A 22,802-nucleotide genomic window follows, 5' to 3' on the forward strand; every position below is an offset into this window, starting at 1 on the left:
ATACATAAATTATCAGCCATAGTACCATGTCCACCCTCAGTAGCAATTTCTCCAATAGGCAAAGATCTACTCTTCCCCTTCTGTTGCATATGCACCTTCAAAGGTTTCAATTGTCTAATGAACTAAAATACATCTATACAAGTTCTAGAATAATCAAAGTCAGCAGTAGGACAAAATGACTAACCCAGTTCTTAAAAGGAACGTTCAGCAGTAGTTAGTGCATGAGTGGATAAATTAATAACTGTTAAACTATTCTCACCTATCACTTGTTCCGTCTATTCTGTCTTGTATCCTTCCCATGCAACAGATTGACTCTTTTTGTTGTTTGTTGCCCTTGTCTAATTTTGTACCTCCTTCGGCAGTGCCTCCTCTGCCTTTTGGAGGTTTTATTATGGGGCTTTGATTTTGCTGTAAACTGTTGAGGGTTGTAAAGGGCTGGTCCACAGATCCAACTTGGCCCCGAGTCTCATCCAAATCAGAATAATTATCAGAACTAGACTCAGAAACCGCCAGGCCCTGTTGCCTCAGAGAGGACACTTGTTGAACTTCATGTCTGGGTGTACCAAATGTACACCCAAATGTAAGGATCCATCCATTTGCATAGTCAACCGTATCCCTTCCATATTTCAATTTTTTTTCTTTGTCTTCATTTCCACATCATATTTGCTAACTCTCACTTCCATCTGTTTATAAAAAGCTTGAATCTTCATTTAGTGCAGGACGTTGGGTCAGGAACGCTTTAAACGCTCTAATTTCTTCAGTCACTTGCTCTAATTCCATTGTTGCACATTTAGAAAGTAAGCCCAACATGGTCCTGCACATTGCCGCCATGAGCACTGACCACTCCTCCAACAATTTTGGATGTGTGTTCTGATATGTAGGAGTTATCAAAATGCTTCACCTGGGTGGTACTCTATCCACCTCAATGTAATTATCCAGGGCTATCACTTCCTTGTGAGTTTTTCAAAAGATACAATTGTCGTTTTAAAGTCTGAGCTCCTTCTCCCACATCTTGGATATCTCCACTATTTTCCAATTGCTGGCCATCAACCTCCTCCGAGAACAGACCACGTGCTATCTCCAACCTCTGCAAACTGGCTTCACTCATGTTAGCAGCTGTAGTCTCCCCTACACGCCACTTCTCTTCTCCAAACAAGATCCAAGAGTGCTAGTCACGCCGTCTCAATCTTAATCCAAACCAAGAGGCGGAACCCCTGCCATTGTCAGTAAGACATCATAAACCAAGGGTTCTCGAGCAGGCAAATGAAGTGGGAGACAGCCAGCACCTGTGCCTGACTACAGCACAAGAACTGGCGCTTAACCAACTCCTCACCCCCAATTATCCCTAATGTCCAATTCAAACTCCATCAGCCAATGGCGGTGGGAGTCGGATATGTATAACCAACAAACACGAACCTGCTGCTCTTCCGACCAGGGGTCAGTGCCAGGCAGCTGGCGCAGGACCAGCTAAACATTCATAGTCACCAAGCACCTTCAACAAGCAAGGAGAAGCCCGCACTTTGTGATTCACGCTCATAAATTTTATTCCAAAAGCGCCGTGATGCGTTTTGACCTGCCGGTCTTTGTCAAAGGCGTAATACCAAAACACAGTGCCCTACTTCCTTTAACAAGCAGACCTGTATAGAGATAGTGAATAGACTATCGTGCTCTTACTGATTATTACATCCACTTTAAAACATTCACAAAGTAAAAATAAAAATGACCAGGAAAAACAATAGCATCCCACAAAAATAGTAAGTAGATTATACGCATAAATTTGGAAAAAACTTATTAAAATTAATTTTCTCACTAGTGTGGGCAAATCACGTATCGACACAACGGGGATCTAAACAAATACATATTAAACCATAAATCCATCGTATCATAACATAAACAAGTGAGTACGTCTGTGTTTCCATATTTCTCTGGGTTCTGGCAGGTTATGGTTATTTGTTTTGTTTAGGGTAGGGCATTCAAATCAAATCAGGACTTATAGCGAGCAACGTCTCACACATAAGGTTGTCGGAATAGGAGACGATATTCAGTCCGTGGTTCCTGATGATGGACGTGAGCTGAGCCACGTAGAAGAGTGTGGGGCTCGGGTAGAAGCCCTGTGGAACTCCATAGCTGATCTCCCTAGGTTCTGACAGATGAGGCTGGAGTCTGACTGTGTTCTGCCATACAGGAACGAGCGTATCCATTCTAGGTCCTTTCCACGGATGCCGGCTGCTTGAAGCCTGGAGCAGAGGGTGAGCTGCGAAACCGTGTCAAAGAAGGCATGTAGGTCCAGTAGGATGAGGACTGCTGTATGGCTGTGGTCAAAGGAGGGATGAGCAGATGTCATCTGTGGCAGTGAGGAGGGCGGTCTGTGTTGTGGTTGCTCCTGAAACCAGATTGGGAGATGTCCAGGATGTTGTTGTCTTTGATGTGCTAATGAAGCTGTGTGTTGATGGCCTTTTCAATCACCTTTGCTGGGAAAGGCAGCAGAGATATGTGGAGGTAATTATTGAGGTCCAGGGGGCTGACTGTGGGTTTCTTCAGGAGTGGCCAGATGTCGGCGTGCTTCCAGTCCTCGGGGAAGGTAGCTGTATCTATGGAACTATCTATCTAAACCATACATCCTTTGTATCATAAAATCTTAACATAAACAAGTGGGTACGTCGGTATTTCCATATTTCTCTGGGTTCTGGCAGGTTATGGTTATTGTTTTTGTGTGGGTGGGGCATTCAAATCAAATCAGGATTTATAGAGAGAAACTTCTCACCGTAAGTGTCTCAAGGCATTGAGGGGAGTTTGTCCTCTGTGCTTCAGTTGAATAGCCAGGTTTTTACAGTCCTTCCTGAATTGCGGAAACAATGGTGACTACCTGAGCTGCAGGGTGTTTCAGCTCTTTGCTGTGGGGTAGGCAAAGTATCTTTCTCCAACCGATGTCTTCCGTATGCGGGGTATTGTGGCTAGTGCCTGTTGAGTGGAGAGGTCTGGTAGGGAGTAGAAGGTGATGCGGTGGTTGAGGTAGGTGGGTCCTAGGTTGTGGATGGCCTTGTATGTGTGTGCAAGGAGTTTGAAGTTAATTATTTTCTCAGTAGGAAGTCGGTAGAGGTCTCTTCGGCGATGATTGATGTGTTTGCAGCAGTTAAGTTCCAGGATGAGTCTGGCGGAGGCATTTTGGATGTGCTGCAGTTTCTTCAGGTTGTTTTGGGTGGTGCTGGTATAGAGGGCATTGCCATAGTTGGGACTGCTGGTAACCAGGGCATGGGTTGTGGTTCTGCAGCAGTCCTTTGCTATCCATTTGTAGATCTTCTGGAAAAGTCTGTGTGTGTGAAAACAGGAGGATACGACTGAGTTGACTTGGTGGGTCATGGTGAGCTATGAGTCCCGGATGAAATCGAGGTTGTACCTGTGGTACATTGGGGAGGTGGGTGCAGAGGGTGGCTGGCCACCAGGAGTTCTCCCAGGATGAGGATCTTGGTCTTGTCAGAGTTGAGCTTAAGGCAGATGTCCTTCATGCAGTTGCGACGGCTTCCATCACCTTGTGGAAATTCTTTTTGGCAGTTGTGGGCTATTTGGTCAGTGAGATGATCAGCTGGGTGTCGGCATAGGAGACGATGTTCAGTCTGTGGTTCCTGACGATGGATGTGAGCGGAGCTGTGTAGAAGAGTGTGAGGCTCGGATAGAAGCCCTGTGGAACTCCACAGCTGATCTCCGTAGGTTCTTACAGATGAGGCTGGAGTCTGACTCTGTGTTCTGCCAGACAGGAAGGAGCGTATCTATTCTAGCGGCCTTTCCACAGATGCCGGCTGCTTGGAGCAGAGGGTGAGGTGCGAAACCATGTCGAAGAAGGCATGTAGGTCCAGTAGGATGAGGACTGCTGTATGGCTGTGGTCAGAGGAGCAAGCAGATGTCATCTGTGGCAGTGAGGAGGGCGGTCTCCGTGCTGAGATTGCTCCCTAACCCCTTCACTGCGGGCGTTGACCGACGCCCGCACCACCTCCCTGGTGCGGGTTACGACCAGTGGTCGACACCAGGGAGGGGGTTAATAAATCCTCGGTGCGTTTTTTTTTTTTTTTTAATATCCCCGGGAGACATGGAAGCTTCCATGTCTCCCCCCCGCCCCTTTGTGACATCAGCGCACTGCGAGATGCGCTGACGTTACAAAGTTGATTTCCCCATCGGAGCAGGAAGCAGCCTTGGGGCCGTTTCCTGCTCTGATGGGGAAAACGGCCTTCCCCACGTTCGGGAAGGCCTCGTAAGAAAGGGGAGAATATCCCCTTTCTTACGAGGCCTTCCTGAAAGTGTTTCAGGTTTCCTCCCACCTCCCCAGGGGGCATATTTTGTTTAAAAAAAAAAGGTAGGTGCCCCCTGCTGGGGGGGCAGGGGGTGCAGTCATGCACCCCCCCCGTGGGCAGGGTAACCCCTTGTGGGGGCAATATTTTTTTTAGTTGTTGTAGGGTTTCCCTGGGGGCCATATATATCACTTTTGTCAATATGTGTGTGGTTTCCCTGGAGGCTGCGATCGGCCCCCAGGAAAACCAGTCCCACATATAAAAGTTTTATATATTTTTATATATATATATATATATATATATTTGCCGCCAGTTGTCTTGCAGCTTGCGTCTTCAAAGACATGCACATACTTCAACTGACGCTTTTCAACTGTAGCTTTTAGGCAGCAATAAAAAAGTCAAGTAAGTATTGTGACTATGTTTCTGCTGCAAAAGGGTCAGACTTGTCTTGTGGCAGTTTTAGTGCCATAAACAAGCGCAGAAGGTTTATATGCCTACTGCAAAGAGCAAATCTGTATTTTATGTAAATAGCTGAATACATTAGTAAAGTCAGCCATTACCTGCGCTATAATACCAATGAAATGTATGTGCGGGGTGGAGGGCGGCTATGGAGAGATGAAGGGCACTTTTGCTGGGTGGTAATTAGGGAATCCGAGGAGGAGGAGGAGGGAGTGGGAGCACCAATAATGATTGTTGGACTGGGCGCAGGAGGTGCTAAAGACTGTGACGAATGGTATGTGACAAGGTGTTTTTTGAGTGTCTTGAAAGAACGTGCTGATTGAGGGAAGAAGCGCAGGTAAGGTGGCCTCTACTGTTGCACGTATCTCACACACACCGTCGATTTTGTGACTGTCTACGTAGGCTAGTGTTTTAGAGCAACAGTTTAGCCAATAGCAGAGATGGCATCTTGATGGATGACTGCTGCCGGCACTCGGGTTATAGAGGACAGCTCTGACATAGGATCAGAGACTGAGACATCAGATACTGAGACAGCATCTGAGGGATAGGACAATGGCGCAGACTCTGGGAGTGATTTTTCAGTCGGAGGAGTCCCATTTGATAACTCCTCTTCCAGTACATTATGAGGGAGGTGATGAGGACAGTCCTGCTGTCCCTCCGCAAGCAGTTTGTGCAACTGGGTAATAGTGGATTAGCCCAACCCAGAGAGCAGGTGAATGCGGCGGCAAGCAGAGAGAGAGAGAGAGAGAGAGATATAGAGAGAGAGAGTGCTCTCTTGGGAGCTCCCCAATTTAGTTCAGCCCCAAATTCCACCGCCCAAATTGTATTGTGGAGACATCAAAATTATCTATGGCAAAACAAACTGGTTTTGTAAGGCAGGCACCTGTGTTTTTGGTCCTGGTTTCGGCGGCCATATAGAGAAACACACTAAACCCAAACATTTCTAGAAACTAGACATTCGGGGGAGTCCACAGAGGTGTCACTTGTGTGGATTCCCCAAATTTTCTTACCCAGTATACCCTGTAAAGCTGAAATGTTGAATAAAAACTCTATTTTTCTCGCATTTCTGTCACACAAACTACAGGAATATGCTGGGATCCACAAAATTCCTACCACCCAGTGACTCCTCACCTGTCCTGATAAAAACACTACCCCACTTGAGTGCCTACACCTAGTGCCTGCGTCAGGAATGGATCACCCCAGGGTCAACAGCTGCCTCATGTAAGGACCAACATTGACCGTTGTGTGATCTATTCCTGTCGCGGGCACCAGGCCTACCCACACAAGTGAGGTACCTTTTTTATCGGGAGACTTGGGGGAATGCTGGGTGGAAGGAAATCTGTGGCTCCTCTCAGATTCCAGAACTTTCTGTCACCGAAATGAGAGGAAAAAGTGTTTTTTGGGCCAAATGTTGATGTTTGCAAAGGATTCAGGGTAACAGAACATGGTCAGAACCCCACAAGTCACCCCATCTTGGATTACCCTGGGTTTCTAGTTTTCAAAAATGCACTGGTTTGCTAGGTTTCCCCAGGAGCCTGCTGAGCTAGAGGCCAAAATCCACAGGTAGGCACTGTTTTCTATGAAAAAATGTGATGTGTCCACGTTGTGTTTTGGGGCTCTTCCTGTCGCGGGCACTAGGCCTACCCACACAAGTGAGGTATCATTTTTATCGGGAGAGTTGGGGGAACGCTGGGTGGAAGGAAATTTGTGGCTCCTCTCAGATTCCAGAACTTTCGGTCACCGAAATGAGAGGAAAACTTGTTTTTTTAGCCACTTTTTGAAGTTTGCAAAGGATTCTGGGTAACAGAACCTGGTCAGAGCCCCACAAGTCACCCCATCTTGGATTCCCCTAGGTCTCTAGTTTTCAAAAATGCACAGGTTTGGTAGGTTTCCTTATGTGCCGGCTGAGCTAGAGGCCAAAATCTACATGTAGGCACTTTGCAAAAAACAGCTCTGTTTTCTGTCAAAAAAATGTGATGTGTCCATGTTGTGTTTTGGGGCATTTCCTGTCGCGGGCGCTAGGCCTACCCACACAAGTGAGGTATAATTTTTATCGGGAGACTTGGGGGAACATAGAATAGCAAAACAAGTGTTATTGCCCCTTATCTTTCTCTACATTTTTTTCCTTCCAAATATAAGAGAGTGTGTAAAAAAGACGTCTATTTGAGAAATGCCCTGCAATTCACATGCTAGTATGGGCACCCCGGAATTCAGAGATGTGCAAATAACCACTGCTCCTCAAAACCTTATCTTGAGCCCATTTTGGAAATGCAAAGGTTTTCTTGCTACTTATTTTTCACTCTTCATATTTCAGCAAATGAATTGCTGTATACCCAGTATAGAATGAAAACCAACTGCAGGGTGCAGCTCATTTATTGGCTCTGGGTACCTAGGGTTCTTGATGAACCTACAAGCCCTTTATATCCCTGCAACCAGAAGAGTCCAGCAGACAAAACGGTATATTGTTTTTAGAAATCTGACATCGCAGGAAAAAGTTACAGAGTAAAACATAAAGAAAAATGGCTGTTGTTTTCAGCTCAATTTCAATATTTTCTTATTTCAGCTGTTATTTTCTGTAGGAAAACCTTGTAGGATCTACACAAATGACCCCTTGCTGAATTCAGAATTTTGTCTAGTTTTCAGATATGTTTAGCTTTCCGGGCTCATTCCTGTCACTATCTGGAAGGAGGCTGAAAGCACCAACAATAGTAAAAATGGGGTATGCCCCAGTAAAATGCCAAATTTGTGTTGAAAAATGTGGTTTTCTGATTCAAGTCTGCCCATTCCTGAAAGGTGGGAAGATGGTGATTTCAGCACCAGAACCCCTTTGTTGATGGCATTTTCAGGGAAAAAAACCACAAGCCTTCTTCAGCAGCCCTTTTTCCCCATTTGTTTTGGAAAAAACGAAATTTTCACTGTTTTTTGGCTAATTTCTTGGTCTCCTCCAGGGGAAACCCCAAACTCTGGGTACCATTAGAATCCCTAGGATGGTGGGGGAAAAAAAGACGCAAATTTGGCGTGGATAGCTTATGTGGACAAAAGGTTATGAAGGCCTAAGCGCGAACTACCCCAAATAGCCAAAAAAGGGCTCAGCACTGGAGGGGGTGGGAGGGGGGAAGGCCCAGCAACTAAGAGGTTAAACCAGATTGGGAGATGTCCAGGATGTTGTTGTCTTTGGTGTGCTAATGAGGCTGTGTGTTGATGGCCTCTTCAATAAACGTTGCTGGGAAAGGCAGCAGATAGATGGGGAGGTAATTCTGGATGTCCAGGGGGCTGACTGTGAGTTTGTTAAGGAGTGGACACATGTCGGCGTACTTCCAGTCCTCTGCGAAGGTAGCTGTATCTATGGAACAATTAAAGGTGTGTCGGAGCTCTGGTGCAATAAAGGTATTTGCTTTGTTGAAAACATCGTGGGCACGGGTCCGTAGAGGCCCTGCAGTGGATGCTGCTGATGATGGAGCATGTCTTGTCCGTGATGAGGGTGTCCAGTGGTGCAGGATCTCCGATGGTTCGTGGTGTCTGAGCAGTAATGTTGTTGGAGAGTCTTGGGTTTCGAAGCTGGCGTATATCTTTTTTTTTTTAAAGAAGTTTGCTAGTTGGTCGTAGATGTATTGGGATGGAGGAATGTTTGCCATTTCCGATTAGGGTTTGGCAAACTCTTTGACCACGGCAAAGATCTCTTTGGAACTGTGAGTGGTGGCACTGATACGGTCCCGCAGGGGGGCTTTCCTGGTGGCTCTGATGAGATGGGATTTGATGGCAGCTTTGAAGGCCTTGAAGTCTTCCAGGGAATTGCTGTTTGTCCACATCCGTCTGGCCTTTGTTTGTACCACGTGGCACGCTACGGGCACCTTCAGCCTAACACTTCCTTACGTGAGTAGTGCATGTTTTTGGATGCAGAGCAAGCTCCAAATTGGCATTTGATCAAAGTGTTATAAAGAAATTGTCTCAAACTTCTGTTTTGCCATCCATTGATGAACTACGTTTTTCCTCTGCACAGACCTCCTTCACAAGGCCCTCCACGCAGCCAGCAGTCAAGACCACCAGCTGTTCACTCTGAGCCACATTTAAGATCACCTGTGTCAGCCTCCCAGTCGTACGGCGTTCCTTCACGCAACATGCCGTTGAAAAAGCTGTCCTTTTCTGAAAAGTGCTCAAATTTATGTTCCCGGAGAGGTATGTTATTCTTCAAAGCCTTGTGCATGAATAGAAAAAGCATGTTTGAAGCTACAGTGAATGAAGAGGTTAAGTCTGTTATGGTTGCACTAAATCTGTTGGATTAATAACTATTACACAAGTATGTTGCTGTTGGTTAATTTTTAGTAACAACAAAAGTGTCCATCAAAAAGTACAGTGAGTTTCAGAAGTCATGGCATTCACACTCATCTGCATTCCACATAGTCTTGCCAAGAAAACCTTGTACACATGGCAAATCCACTCCTCGATTCACAGGCTCGGCATTGGGAAAATGTTACTTTTTTAGGTTGAGCGCGTGCAAGCGCTCTGGACCATGTTGTAATCTCTATGTGGGCTTCTGTCCACGTCATGCCAGTCACTTTCATTAGTTTGTGGGCTTGCCTTTTAAAAATCGATTGATTCCATTTGTGAAACGCATGCATATGTCATGCCTTTTCCAGTATTTAGTCCTCCTCGAGCGCACCGGTAAACTACTAAAAACATACGAGGCTCCATGTTTTCAGCTGATTCCTGGACTACTTTATTTTTTCATTTCTTGCACAGTCTGAACTTGTTGGGCAGAAGTTGAGTGCTTTGCATGACATCCGTTCTGTTACATGGATACTTGCACTTTTGCTGGTTACATGGACAATTGCACTTTTGCTGGTAACATGGATAATTGCACTTTTGCTGATACGTTTCACTGCGAGCGAACTTCTGTTTCCTTTTCTGTGTCTCCTTCACGCTCATGGCGACCATCGGCTCACATATGTGAAACTGTTTTACTTTTTATCATTAGTTTATGTGGCAATAAAAGTCCGGTTAGGCGTGTACAATGCTAATAGATGAAACACAAGCAAATGTGAGACCCGTTGCATTGCAGATGCTTGTTAGGAGTGCAAAAAACCATAAACGGGGTTGAGCTCTTCTTACAGCATTTATGAAATTAGGGTTATGAGCGCAATTGTGGAAATGTGGTTGTTGAAATGACCCTGTAAATGAAAAGAACACTCGTAAACATGTAAAGTTGTGGGTGTTCTGAATCAATCTACACATAATTTGCCACCATGGGAAGGCAGGAGTAAGTGCCTTTCCGTGGTTGGTGCTGACAATGTCCATGATGAAGATCCTGTGCTAGAATCAGCAGATAAAGACCCTTTCCATTGTTTGGCAAAATGGCAGTGTCATCAACACAGTTTTGCAGTAGGGCACAACATTTTATACTCTAATAACGGTCACTGTGGGAACTTCCTCTGTATTTAGAGAACATAAAGAGCGCGTTCTTAGGTTCTAGTTGTGTTTAAATATTTAACCTCGTATCGAAGGTTGTATTTGGTAGAATGTGTTTTGTGCAAAAATATGCATAGATTTTGTTTTTTTAATTTCTACATGTATGTATACCATTATTGATTGAAATTCCTTTATTTCGATTATTTTAAAAGAATCATAAAAGTACAAAACATTACAATTTACATAATTCATATGATGAACAATCGAATATGCTCATACTGGCCAGGCAGGAAGCATATTTGCAATGGATGGAACGTAGTGAGAAGGACTCTTTTCCATGGGTTTCTAACAAAGGAAAAATAGGGTTCTGGGCCAAGAGGAGTAATTAAAATCATCATGGCCCTTGCTGACTTACTACCCAAGGCTGCGTGTTCTCTACTTTCACTTGAGCTGTGTTTATAGCAGTTCCTTCACCGTCTTTTTGTCAGCCCGTTTCAACGCTTCAGGATTAAAAATTAAGTCTGGGCGCCCTGCTGATATACAGTTAAGCCATAGGATTTTAAGGCCTAAGTCACAATTGAGGCAGTCCTCAATGACTTCCCTGTTAAAATTTGCCATTTCCCCACTCCAGAAAGATATCCACAACAACATATCACAATTTTAGCATGATCTTCCGCAAAGGTCAGACCCAACTCTTCATGCATAAACGTCTTGAGCTATCCAGTCCCAGCCCTAATGGCTTTCTGTATTAAAAAAAAAAAAGGTTTTCTTTGCGCTAAATAGATATACAGTTGAGTACCCCCAGATTTTAGCGCCACATAATAGTACAGGTGAACATTTCATCTTGTAGATTTGCAGCAATGGTAAAACAGGCTTGCTCCCAACTAAGCGAGCAGATCTAAAGAGTGCCCCACATGACTGGTCAAAGCTCAGACAGCGGTTTGCGAGACATTTGGTCCATGTACAGTGCTCATCAAAGGTGACACCCAGATATGAGAAGGAGATTACCTTTGTTACCACCTGATCCTTAATTAAGATCGGTCTGAGTTTCGGGTTCCGCTTTCCACAAACATAAAATGTGTCTTAGAAGTGTTAACATCAAGTTGCAGGCCACCCATAAAATCAACAAACAGATCCACCAGAACTTTAAGACCATTCAGTGTGTGAAAAAGGATGACTGCGTCATCTGCATATAATAAAGAGGGGACAGGATTATTTTTGACTTTTAAAAAATCTTTGCCGTGGGTAACTAGATGTGAATTCAGGCCTTTGATGTATAATAAAAATAGGATTGGTGCTATAACACATCCATGCCTGACTCCCCTAGCTAGTTTAAAAACATCAGAGCATTCCCCCTGCCTTTCCAAATCTAACTGAGGCGTTAACATCTTTGAAGAAAATTTACCAAAGGTTGGGGCAGCCCAAGACCTTTCAGGATTGACCATAGTTTTGATCAAACAGCGCTATCAAAGGCACAGCTCAGGTCCATAAAGGCCAGGTAGACAGCACCCTTCTTGGCTACCACGTATTTCCTCACCAATAGATTAAGATTAAGGCACTGTTCCATTGTCCCTATGCCCTCTCTAAAACCATATTGGGCCGGGCAGATATTATTTGCTTTGATTCATTCTTCGATACGAAGGAGGACAATGCGTCCCACTATCTTAACCCTGGAGTCCAGGAAAGAGATGGGGCAGTAACATACTGTGTCCTGTCTAAACCTGCACTATTACTGCTGACTTCCATGAGTTAGGGATACCAGTTTGCAATGCAGCGTAAAGAACATTAGTCAATAGCAGAGCCCACAGGGTAACATTTTCCTTATATAAGTCCATAGGGCTGGGTGATTAATTGGAAGGGATTCCAATGATTGACACCTGAACTTCCTCTAATTTAAAATCTAAGTGCAACGGAGAGGGAGCAGCCAGGTCCACCTCCCCCAATTGTTCTACACTGTCCAGTGAGTAAACCCTCTTGAAGTGGGCAACCCATTTTTGGGCAGGTATGGTGGTCACTACAATGTCAAGGAAAGCTGGATAAGCAGACTTCCCATTCACTATACGCCAGAAGGATCTCACATCCCCGACCTTGCAGGCACCCACTAACTGCTCCCACCTCTCTTCTTAGAGACATTGCTTCCTACGTTTTATTGCCTCATTGTAAGCAGCCCTAGCTTCACTGATGGAGTGGCCGTTCCTTGGGTGGTCCTTAAGGACTTTGCGGAGGCGCTTATTGGCAATACGGCAATTCTTATCAAACCATCCATCTTTATGGTCTTTTAGCTCTCCTTGAAGATCCAACATAATGGATCTGAGGTTGCTATTCAGAGACTGAAAAACTGCGAGATTGGCCACTGGTGGGGCCTCAAATAGTAAGAGGGAGCTAGAAAACACATTACTGCATCTCTTAACCTCCACCGGTAGGATGGGGATCAAACATTTCCTCCAGCTCACCTCCTACCTTGGTCTCAGCCTTATTGCACCTGGAGTCAAGTTCACAGTCCAGTAGTGGGAGTAACCATTCAAGCTTCTATGGCATTATGGTCACTAAAAGGTTGGTTATGGATCGGCCCCTTGATAAAATGCTCAGCAAAACCATTAAAAATAAAAAATATAATCAATTATAGTCCCTTTTCCCCACCCAACAAAAGTGGGTTTGAGTAAGTCACCGCTTGCCACTCTCCAGCATATATCAGAGACCAGCACGTCTCACTTCAGTCACCAGCAGTTTACCTCTAGGGTCCGGGGGGTCTGCGGCCGATACCCAATCATCCATAAGGAGGGGATCTACACCCAAAGAGTCCATTCCTAATTTGGCATTAGAATCTTCCGCAAAAAGGACATTAAAACACCCCAACTTAGGGGCCCACCTTCCTTTCCAAGATCAGAAGTGCTTGGAATAGAGACCTGATCTGACACCCTGAGTAACAAATTGTTATTATAATTTACAACAAAGAAGTGAAACGTTTCAGAAACCACAACCCAAGATATCTGTATACCACTGTGCCTAAGAGGGATTGGAACAACTTGCAGCTGTGCAGTTAGTCAAAATAATAGAGCCAAACCACCACTAGCTCTTGGCCCTTGATAAGGAGTTGCTACTACAATGTGGGTCTCAAAACCCTCTACAGAACACAGATCCTGTGCCCATGTTTCTTGAAGTAATATGATGTCATACTGGGAGATGAACGTAAACCACTGAGGGTCTTAGAGTTTATTCCCCAGACTGGTACAGTTCCATGAAAAGAAACTTCGTTCCCTGGATGCGCATGCTGGAATACCCTCCTGAGGAGCGCAGCCATCTGGCTTAACCCCAGCTGGAACCCCCATAGGTACAGTGATAGTTTGACAATCTAATTCACCAAGATCAGACAGTGGGTGAACCTATTTCTGGTAGATATCACAGGAGGAGAGCACAGCTCTGCTCCGGATAATTAAAACCCCTAGCTACCGACGGGGTGGTGGGCTTATAGAAAAAACCTAAGGGCAGAATCCTAATGCCTGGTCCCATCATAGAAGGTTGCCTGGTAGTGAAAATCAACCGCTTTGATATACCCGGGGTTCTACAATTAATCACCACACAGTCACCCTCAATGGACTTATTTGTAGGACCAATCCACTCAATTCTTCACACAAGTAGTATATTCCTAGATTCCATGGGGTGAAAAGTAGTGTTTTTGGCTCAGCCAGTGACGCCTTGTTCTGCATTTTTCCGTTGACTCACCGTGGGGAAACTCAAGGGGGTGGGGGGATACACCAGCTAATACTGCCACGTATGGGCAGCGCTCAGGTGGCAGATTCAGACGGGGCAGTCTTCTGGATGGTGCAAATGGAACAACCTTACCCCTGTTATTTCTAGCCCCCCTATGGATTGCCCCGTATTACCATTTCCGTCCCAACTTAATGAAACAAGGGGCCCCTTATGATACCTAATGAGGAGCCCGCAGCAGGAGGTTATGAGGGTTGAACATTAGAAGGAGCCGAAGGCAGAACTCCTAAGAGAGGATGGCCCCACTCCCTAAACTCTAGATTACTAATTGCTTCTCCCTGCAGGCGACTATCCTCACATCTTCCTTCCTCCAGCACTGGGGGCCAATGAGTGGTCAGCGCGGGATCTGGCCTAGTCAAAGTGACGATCAATGTCTCCAATTCGGATTACCTTCCTAGGACTGGAGCCAGACACTGCTCGATAATGTTTTTAAATGTATCCAGTACAAGATCCTACTCCCGGCTACCATCCGGGACTCCCACTTTGCTGCTCATAAAACCTGTTTGCTCTGGCTGCTTGGGCTGTTGCTTCCCTTTAACTGGCAGAGCACTCTTTTTGGCTGTAGGTGGGTTCTGTACTAAAGAGTCCACCAAGTACTCCCTCCCAGCTATTACCTCTCTTGGGTGGGAGTCATTCGGGGGGTCTCAAGGCGAAATATCCAAAGACCCTTCGAAGTCATAGAGGGAATGTGGGACCGTGGAAGAACCCTCAAGTGGCCTGCCACTCGGGCCCACCCCTAGCTCCAAAGATAACCTCCTTTCAGCCAAGTTGATTTCTTTTGCAATCAAGCCCATGGCCTGGGTTAGGAAGGAGTCAGTTGTAGATCCCTTTTGAGGTTTTTGGGATGGTACCTTACTCTACTGCAGTTTGCATCTTCCCATATTGTAGATCTCGGCTCTAAAACCCTCAATACACCTCTCTGAAAATAAGAATGAGATAATGGAGAGGGCAGGCCCATCTGTTAGCTTATACCTTGCATCAAAACATACATGATAAAATAAGGCGGGAGCCAAAACCAAAAGGGAAGGCCCAACCCAGCCTCTGACGGGTGTGGAAGGGCATGCTCTTGGCCCGGGCTTTGCCCGGTGCGCCCCGCGTGCTTCCAGCACAGCGGTGGCCCCCTCGCGCTTTATAGCGCTCATTGTACAGTGTCTGCCTGGGTGTGAGAGTGATTGTGTGAGGGTCTATGTGGGTGTGACAGTATGTGTGAGAGGGAGTCTCTGAGTGTGGGTTTGTCTCTGTGAGTGTGTGTGGGTGGGTGGGTGTGAGTGAGTCGGTCTGTGAGTGGGTGCATGAATGTCTGACTGGGTCTGTGTGTGGGTGCATGAGTGTCTGAGTGGGTGTGTAAGTGGGTGTGTGTTGTGTGGGTGTCTGGGTCTGTGAGTGGGTGCGTGAGTAGGTCTGTGAGTGGGTACATGAGTCTGATTGTGTCTGTGAGTCAGTGCATGAGTTTCTGAGTGGGTTTGTGAGTGGATGCATTGGTATGTGAGTGAATCTGAGCTGATGTGTGAGTAAGTGGGTCTGTGAGTGTCTGTGTGGGTGTTGTCAGTAGCTGTGTGATTGACTAGGCCACAGAAGAACCTCTCCTGCCTTTTATTCCACAAGAGTCCAGAGTTTTGAGCAAAATGTCTACCCATCTGAATGACTTTATACTGGTTAGTTAGTAAGTGCTACCTCGTTGGGTAAATGTGCAGTGTGTTTTCCACCCTACAGCTCTGTAATGGATCATGAGGGAATGTCTCTAGGTGTCTTTCTGTGGATTTAGCAATAAGGTTGTTCCTCGTGCATCTTTCTCCCGAATTTTGTGATAATATGAATCCTGCTATAGAGAGGCCAACGAGACTACAAAAACCTAAATCTCCACCAAGCCAGGGTCCTTCTTATCTGTTTGATTTAAGTGCTTCTTTGTTTTGCAAAGAAATCCTCATATTCCTCTGCATCAAGACTGTGCCCCTAAAATCAACGGGAAACACATAGGGGGCCTCTTGGTAAGCTGTATATCATCCTGGTTAAAGGCACCTAGACCTTTGCCTACTGCGATGGTGGTGGACAGTGCGGGGGAATGTGGGTGGAGCTTTCAGGTAATTTTCACATTTGCAATTTAAAGGGAGACCCATGGACTCTAGGGAGAGGTGCTGTGTGCCCTGCCTCTCTGGGCCAATTTTGGCCCTGAGGACCACATCCCCTGGGGCCCGGCCTTCATTTTTAATAGGGGGAGGGCCCCATAGCCTGGGGCCTGGCCAGGTCTCCTAGGTACCCCCAGGACACGCACTGGAACCAGAGGGGGAGCCTGAAGGCCCCACAGCCCCAGTTGGCTCCTGCCTCCTGCGGGAGCTGGCATTGTTCTTGCACAAAGAGAGCTACTAAACACGCAGCTCCCTGTGTGCAAGAGCAAATGTTTCATCTCTTTCCCTGACCGAATATCTGGGCAGGGACACCTCTGTTTCCGGCGGTCGAGAGCACTTTGACAGCACTCGCCTGCTGGAAGCAGAGTGTTTGGTCTGACTTGGCAGCCCGGGACGTAGCAGGAGCAAGCCCGGGGGAGCATATTTTGACATCATCACCCCGGGGGGAGATGGTGGTCCCCAGGGCTAATATAAGAACTAGGAGGGAGGCCCTGTGCACAGATCCATTATTTTTTTCCCGAGATTTTAAAAAAAAAACACAAATGAACAATACGCTTTTTAGGTCTGGCGGGATCTGTGAGGGACCCCTAGGCCAAGGCTAGGGGCTCAAGGTGTCCCTACTTAGGCCCCTTTTTTTTTTTTGCCTGACTCAGCTGAAGCAAAGTCCGAAGATGACTGCCAAAGTTTTGCCAGAAAATCAGATATCAACACTGGGACAGTTGGATCTGTGTAGGATCCATGTCTCTAGTTATCTATATTTTTTTAAACCCTAATACCTAAAAAAACAACAACAACAAAAACTACTGAACAAATTTGTACCAAATCACAAAAAGCATTCTTTGTGGACCAAGAGCTAGCAGCGGTTTGGGCTGTAGTCGTATTCAAAATCCCTGCTTTATGGATCACCCTGAAACTTTCTAGACAGCAGCTGAACCCACTGAAGTAGAACTTCTGAAAATTGTGTGAAGATTTGTCAATCGGCACCAAAGTTATTGGCAAAACAAAACGCTCTTCATATGGAAACTAGGTCCTAACTATAACTCCGAACTGGCAACCGCCAGTAGGGGGGAGATATATATATATATATATATATATATATATATATATATATATATATATATATATATATATATATTCGATGGCATGTGTAGCTGCAGATACACATGCTGTGCATTTTCCTGCCATCTAGTGTTGGGCTCGGAGTGTTACAAGTTGTTTTTTCTTCGAAGAAGTCTTTTTGAGTCACAGGACCGAGTGACTCCTCCCTTTCGGCTCCATTGCGCATGGGCGTCGACTCCATCTTAGATTGTTTTCGTTCCACCATCGGGTTCGGACGTGTTCCTCTTCGCTCCGTATTTCGAATCGGGAAAGTTAGCTAAAGTATGGAAAAATTTGACGGTATTGTTATCGCTCGGTACCGGTTTAGTGTTAGTGTATCAGCACCGACATCAAGACTGCTTCGGCGGCCCTTCGGGGCTTCCACTCTTCACCGAGGCCTGGTCGGCCCGACCACACCCATCGTCCCAGACTAATGGACCGGACCCCCTTCCGTTTCTGTTCTAAGTGTCACGCAAAGTATACTTATACAGACCAGCACCGGGTCTGTAATCTGTGTTTGTCACCCGAACACAGAGAGGATACTTGTGAAGCTTGCCGAGCATTTCGATCCAAGATGACCTTGAGAGATCAATGAACAAGAAGACTGCAAATGGCGTCGAAACCGAAAAAACAGCTCGACGTCGAGGAGGAGGAAAGAATCTCCATCCAAGAGACTGACTCGGATGAATCCGACAGTGAACGACCCTCGACGGGGCAACAGACCGTGAGTAAACCTGCCCCATCCCAAACTCAGGGTCACACCAAAAGACTTAAAGCCATAGGGACGCCACCGCCAGCAGGCCATGGCTCAACCCACTGAAAGGAAGGTGACCAGACATCGGCACCGAAAAAGGCCAAAGAGTTGCCTAAGACTTCCGACTCCGGTCGAGATTCCGGCACCGAAAGATTTCAACACGGAGTGATCGAATCCAACAAACCCCGTAAAAGCTCCTCGGAACCGAAAAAGACTATGACATCAGAAACTTCGTTACTGAAAAAGCGGCCTCGGAGCCGAAAAGAAGCTCATACACTGAAGAGCAAGGGCTTTCCATGCAACTCAAGTAAAGACATAGATTTGAGCAAGAGTTGGAAATGGAAGAACCTGACCAAAGACAACAGAGGTTACATATCCAAAAAGATACTGGCAAGATTCAGACTTTAACTCCACTCAATTCTAAAAGAAAACTTCCATTTCAGGAAACAGAAATGCAACCAAAGGCCAAAGTGGTTAGAGACAAGTCGGAGAAACAACAAAGGAGGGGCAAAAAATTGGGATATTCGGAGAGTAACTCCTGGTCCCGTGTATAAGGTTCCCAATAGACAGTAAATCAAAAAAGATTAAAAAAGATTACACACAGTTCCACCTAATACTGTGGGTTTCTTTCAAGTAAATAGTTCGGTCGATAGCTGAGAACCGAAGCTTTTCGAAGCAAGAGCCCTCACTCACCATCCGGTGACATGCTTCATCATAGGGCCAGCTCCTCATCAGGCCGGCGCTGCAATGCCTGATGGGCCCCGCAGGGGGGCTCTTTGCCGGAGATCTTTTAAGAATCGAGAAAGCCGGTCGAAAACAATGAAGTGAAGGATTGGTATATAGAAAAATTAAAAATGCCTAGAGGTAACAACTAATAATTTTAATACTCGTGCTTATGCCTCTGGCAAGATTAAAAACCAAAACACGGGGAGTTAGTGGGATAATGTCCACAAACCCCATAGAGATATAGGTAGGTATAGTAGTAGTTGTAATGTCTCTTAGAGGAAAATAGTATACAAGAGACAGAGCACACAGGGTCCCCTGTGTCACTCTATGTAGTTGGTCAACATGTTTCTCGCTTGTTACAGAAGAATTACCTTATGCGATTCGTCAGGACCTAATAACATACCTAATCCTTTAAATCGTGGAAATTTCCACAAATATGAAAGTCAAAAACCCTCCAAAAATTCATGGTAGGGCCACATCGGGGGAGTCCAGGCTAAAAAAATCAACTCTGATTTTCGTTAGGGATGGTCACTGCCGGTTAACCTACGCCGGTTCCAACACCCCGGTATCATTGATCATTTGCTTGAAAGAAACCCACAGTACTAGGTGGAACCGTGTGTAATCTTTTTTGATTTACTGTTAGAGACAAGTCACCAGCACCACAAGTCTCACCACAACCATCCCCACTGCACTCACCACAATTGTCACCAGTGGGAACACCTATAATGCAGTCACCCACACATACAGGGATGACCCAAGATTATGCTGATGCATGGGATTTATATGATCCACCAATATCAGATAACAGCCCAGAATGTTATCCAACCAAGCCGTCACCACCAGAAGACAGTACTGCATATATGCAGGTACTAGCCACGGCAGCTGCGTTCCACAATGTAGCAGTGCACACTGAGCCAGTGGAGGACGACTTCCTTTTTAAAACTCTGGCATCCACCCACGCATCCTACCAATGCTACCGGACATGCTCAAGCACGCACAACAGGTCATCCAAGAGCCTGTAAAATGAAGAGCTATTACGCCTAGGGTTGAAAAGAAATACAAACCACCTCCAACAGACCCAGTGTTTATAACGCAGCAGCTCACACCGGACTCAGTGGTTGTAGGAGCAGCAAGGAAAAGAGCAAACTCTCAATCATCAGGGGATGCTCCACCACCTGACAAAGAGTCGTAAATTCGATGCAGCAGGCAAGCGAGTGGCATCACAGGCAGCCAATCAATGGCGAATTGCTAATTCGCAAGCCCTACTTGCACGCTACAACAGGGCACACTGGGACGAGATGCAAGACATCATACAGCACTTATCCAAGGAATACCAAAAACGTGCCCAGCAAGTAGTTGAAGAGGGGCAGGCCGGATCAAACAATCAGATAAGGTCTGCATCAGACTCTGCAGATACAGCAGCACGGACTGTCAACACGGCTGTAACCATTCACAGACATGCATGGCTGCGGAGTTCTGGATTCAAACCAGAAATTCAACATGCGGTATTAAATATGCCGTTTAACCAACAACAGTTGTTTGGGCCGGAAGTCGATACTGCCATTGAAAAAATTAAAAAAGACATGGACACGGCCAAAGCCATGGGCACGCTCTATTCCCCACAAGCCAGAGGCACCTTTAGGAAACCACAATTTAGAGGGGGGTTTCGGCAACAAACATCTGAACCTTCCACCTCCCAAACAAGACCCACCTATCAATCACAATACCAGAGTGGGGGTTTCGTGGTTCCTATAGAGGACAATTCCCAAAAGGAAGGGGAAAATTCCAACCCATGAACCAAGCCCTAGCAAGCAGTGACTTCAATGTCACAACACCCCAGCACTTGTCACCAGTGGGGGGGAGGCTAACCACGTACTACCAGAACTGGACACATATTACCACAGGCACATGGGTCCTATCAATTATCCAACATGGTTATTGCATAGAATTCACAACATTCCCTCCAGATGTGCCACCAAAAACGCACAGACTGTCTCAAGAACACTTAGATCTATTATCTATAGAGGTCCAAGCAATGTTACAAAAACAAGTAATAGAGCTCATACCCAATCACCAAAAAGGAACAGGCGTTTACTCACTGTATTTTCTCAGAACACTGAATCTCTTCATCAAATCAGATCATTTCCACATGGTAACACTTCAAGACGTAGTTCCCTTACTAAAAAAAGGGGGAATACATGACAACACTGGATCTCAAGGATGCGTATTTCCACATACCCATCCATCCTTCTCACAGAAAATACCTAAGGTTTGTAATTCAAGGCAAACACTATCAATTCAAAGTGCTACAGTTCGGAATAACAGCACCCAGAGTATTCACAAAATGCCTAGCAGTAGTAGCAGCTCACATAAGGAGACAGCACATGCACATATTCCCATATTTAGACGAATGGCTAATAAAAGCCATCACTCAACAACAATGTCAATTTCACACGCAATACGTCATAGAAACTCTACACAAACTAGGGCTCTCTATAAATTACCAAAAATCACATCTGCAACCATCCCAAATACAACAATACTTGGGAGCAACACACAAAGAGCAATTGCCACTCCAATTCCACAAAGAGTCCATTCGTTCCAAAATGTAAGATCAAGCATACTACCAAACCAACAATACATGGTAAGATTTGTAATGAAACTACTAGGCATGATGTCCTCATGCATAGCCATTGTCCCAAACGCAAGACTACACATGCGGCCCTTACAAAAGTGCCTAGAAAAACAGTGGACGCAAGCACAGGGTCAACTACAAGATCTAGTGTTGATAGACCGCCAAACACACTCTTCGCTTCAATGGTGGAACCCTATAAATTTAAACAAAAGGCGGCCATTCCAAGACCCAGTGCCTCACGCTATTATCACAACAGATGCTTCCTTGGTTGGGTGGGGAGCACACCTCAACGATCACAGCATACTAGGTCAATGGGACAATCAACAAAAACTACTTCACATAAATCACTTGGAACAGCTAGCGGTATTTCTAGCATTAAAAGCGTTTCAACCACTAATAACCCACAAACACATTCTTGTCAAAACAGACAATATGACAACAAACAGGGGGGGGACACACTCGTCACAACTGTGTCTCATAGCACAAAAGATTTAGCATTGGGCAATTCACAACATTTGCCTAATAGCACAGTACATACCAGGCATTCAGAATCAATTAGCCGACAATCTCAGTCGAGATCACCAGCAAACTCACGAATGGGAAATTAATTTCCAAATCCTACAGGATCACTTCCACCGCTGGGGAACACCAAACATAGACCTATTTGCAACAAAAGCAAACACAAAATGCCAAAACTTCGCATCCAGGTACCCACACCCTCCGTCCAAGGGCAATGCTCTATGGATCAGCTGGTCAGGGATATTTGCTTACACTTTTCCCCCTCTCCCGCTCATTCCTTATCTGGTCAACAAACTGAGTCAAAACAAACTCAAACTAATACTCATAGCACCAAACTGGGCTCGCCAACCGTGGTACATAACACTGTTGGACTTATCAGTAGTACCCCACATCAAACTACCAAACAGACCAGATCTGTTAACAGCACAAACAGATCAGACACCCGAATCCAGCATCGCTCAATCTAGCAATCTGGCTCCTGAAGTCTTAGAATTCGTACATTTAAATCTTTCACAAGAGTGTATGGAGGTCATTAAACAAGCGAGAAAACCTACAACAAGACATTGTTACGCAAACAAATTGAAAAGATTTATTTGCTACTGCCACACTAATCAAATTCTACCACTGAATGCCTCCAGAAAAGACATTGTAAGTTATTTATTACACTTACAAAAGTCTAATCTAGCTTTCTCTTCCATTAAAATCCATCTCACCGCAATATCCGCCTATCTGCAGATTACACATACAACATCGCTTTTTGGACTCCCAGTTATTAAAGCATTTATGGAAGGACTAAAAGAATCATACCCTCAAGGACACCACCAGTACCTTTGTGGAACCTTAATATTGTATTAACATGACTCATGGGCCCACCATTCGAACCCATGCATTCTTGTCAAATCCAATATCTGACTTGGAAAGTAGCCTTTCTAATAGCTATCCCATCACTTACAAGAGTGAGTGAAATACAAGCATTTACTATTCAAGAACCCTTTATACAAATACATAAACATAAAGTGGTTCTCCTT

At 45.4% G+C, this 22,802-nt stretch overlaps 1 protein-coding gene across 3 annotated transcripts in view; it reads left to right on the plus strand.

Annotated features, from left to right (window-relative positions):
• LOC138279996 (MARVEL domain-containing protein 3-like) overlaps nt 1-22,802 on the plus strand; it is a 289,596-nt gene that overhangs the window by 153,671 nt on the left and 113,123 nt on the right. For all 3 annotated transcript variants that reach the window (XM_069219446.1, XM_069219445.1, XM_069219447.1), the window contains one exon: nt 8,743-8,918. In XM_069219446.1, the coding sequence (XP_069075547.1) occupies nt 8,743-8,918 (176 nt within the window). The remainder of the gene's footprint in view (nt 1-8,742; nt 8,919-22,802) is intronic.

The sequence above is a fragment of the Pleurodeles waltl genome, chromosome 2_2 (genome assembly GCF_031143425.1).
Source record: "Pleurodeles waltl isolate 20211129_DDA chromosome 2_2, aPleWal1.hap1.20221129, whole genome shotgun sequence".
NCBI lineage: Eukaryota > Metazoa > Chordata > Amphibia > Caudata > Salamandridae > Pleurodeles > Pleurodeles waltl.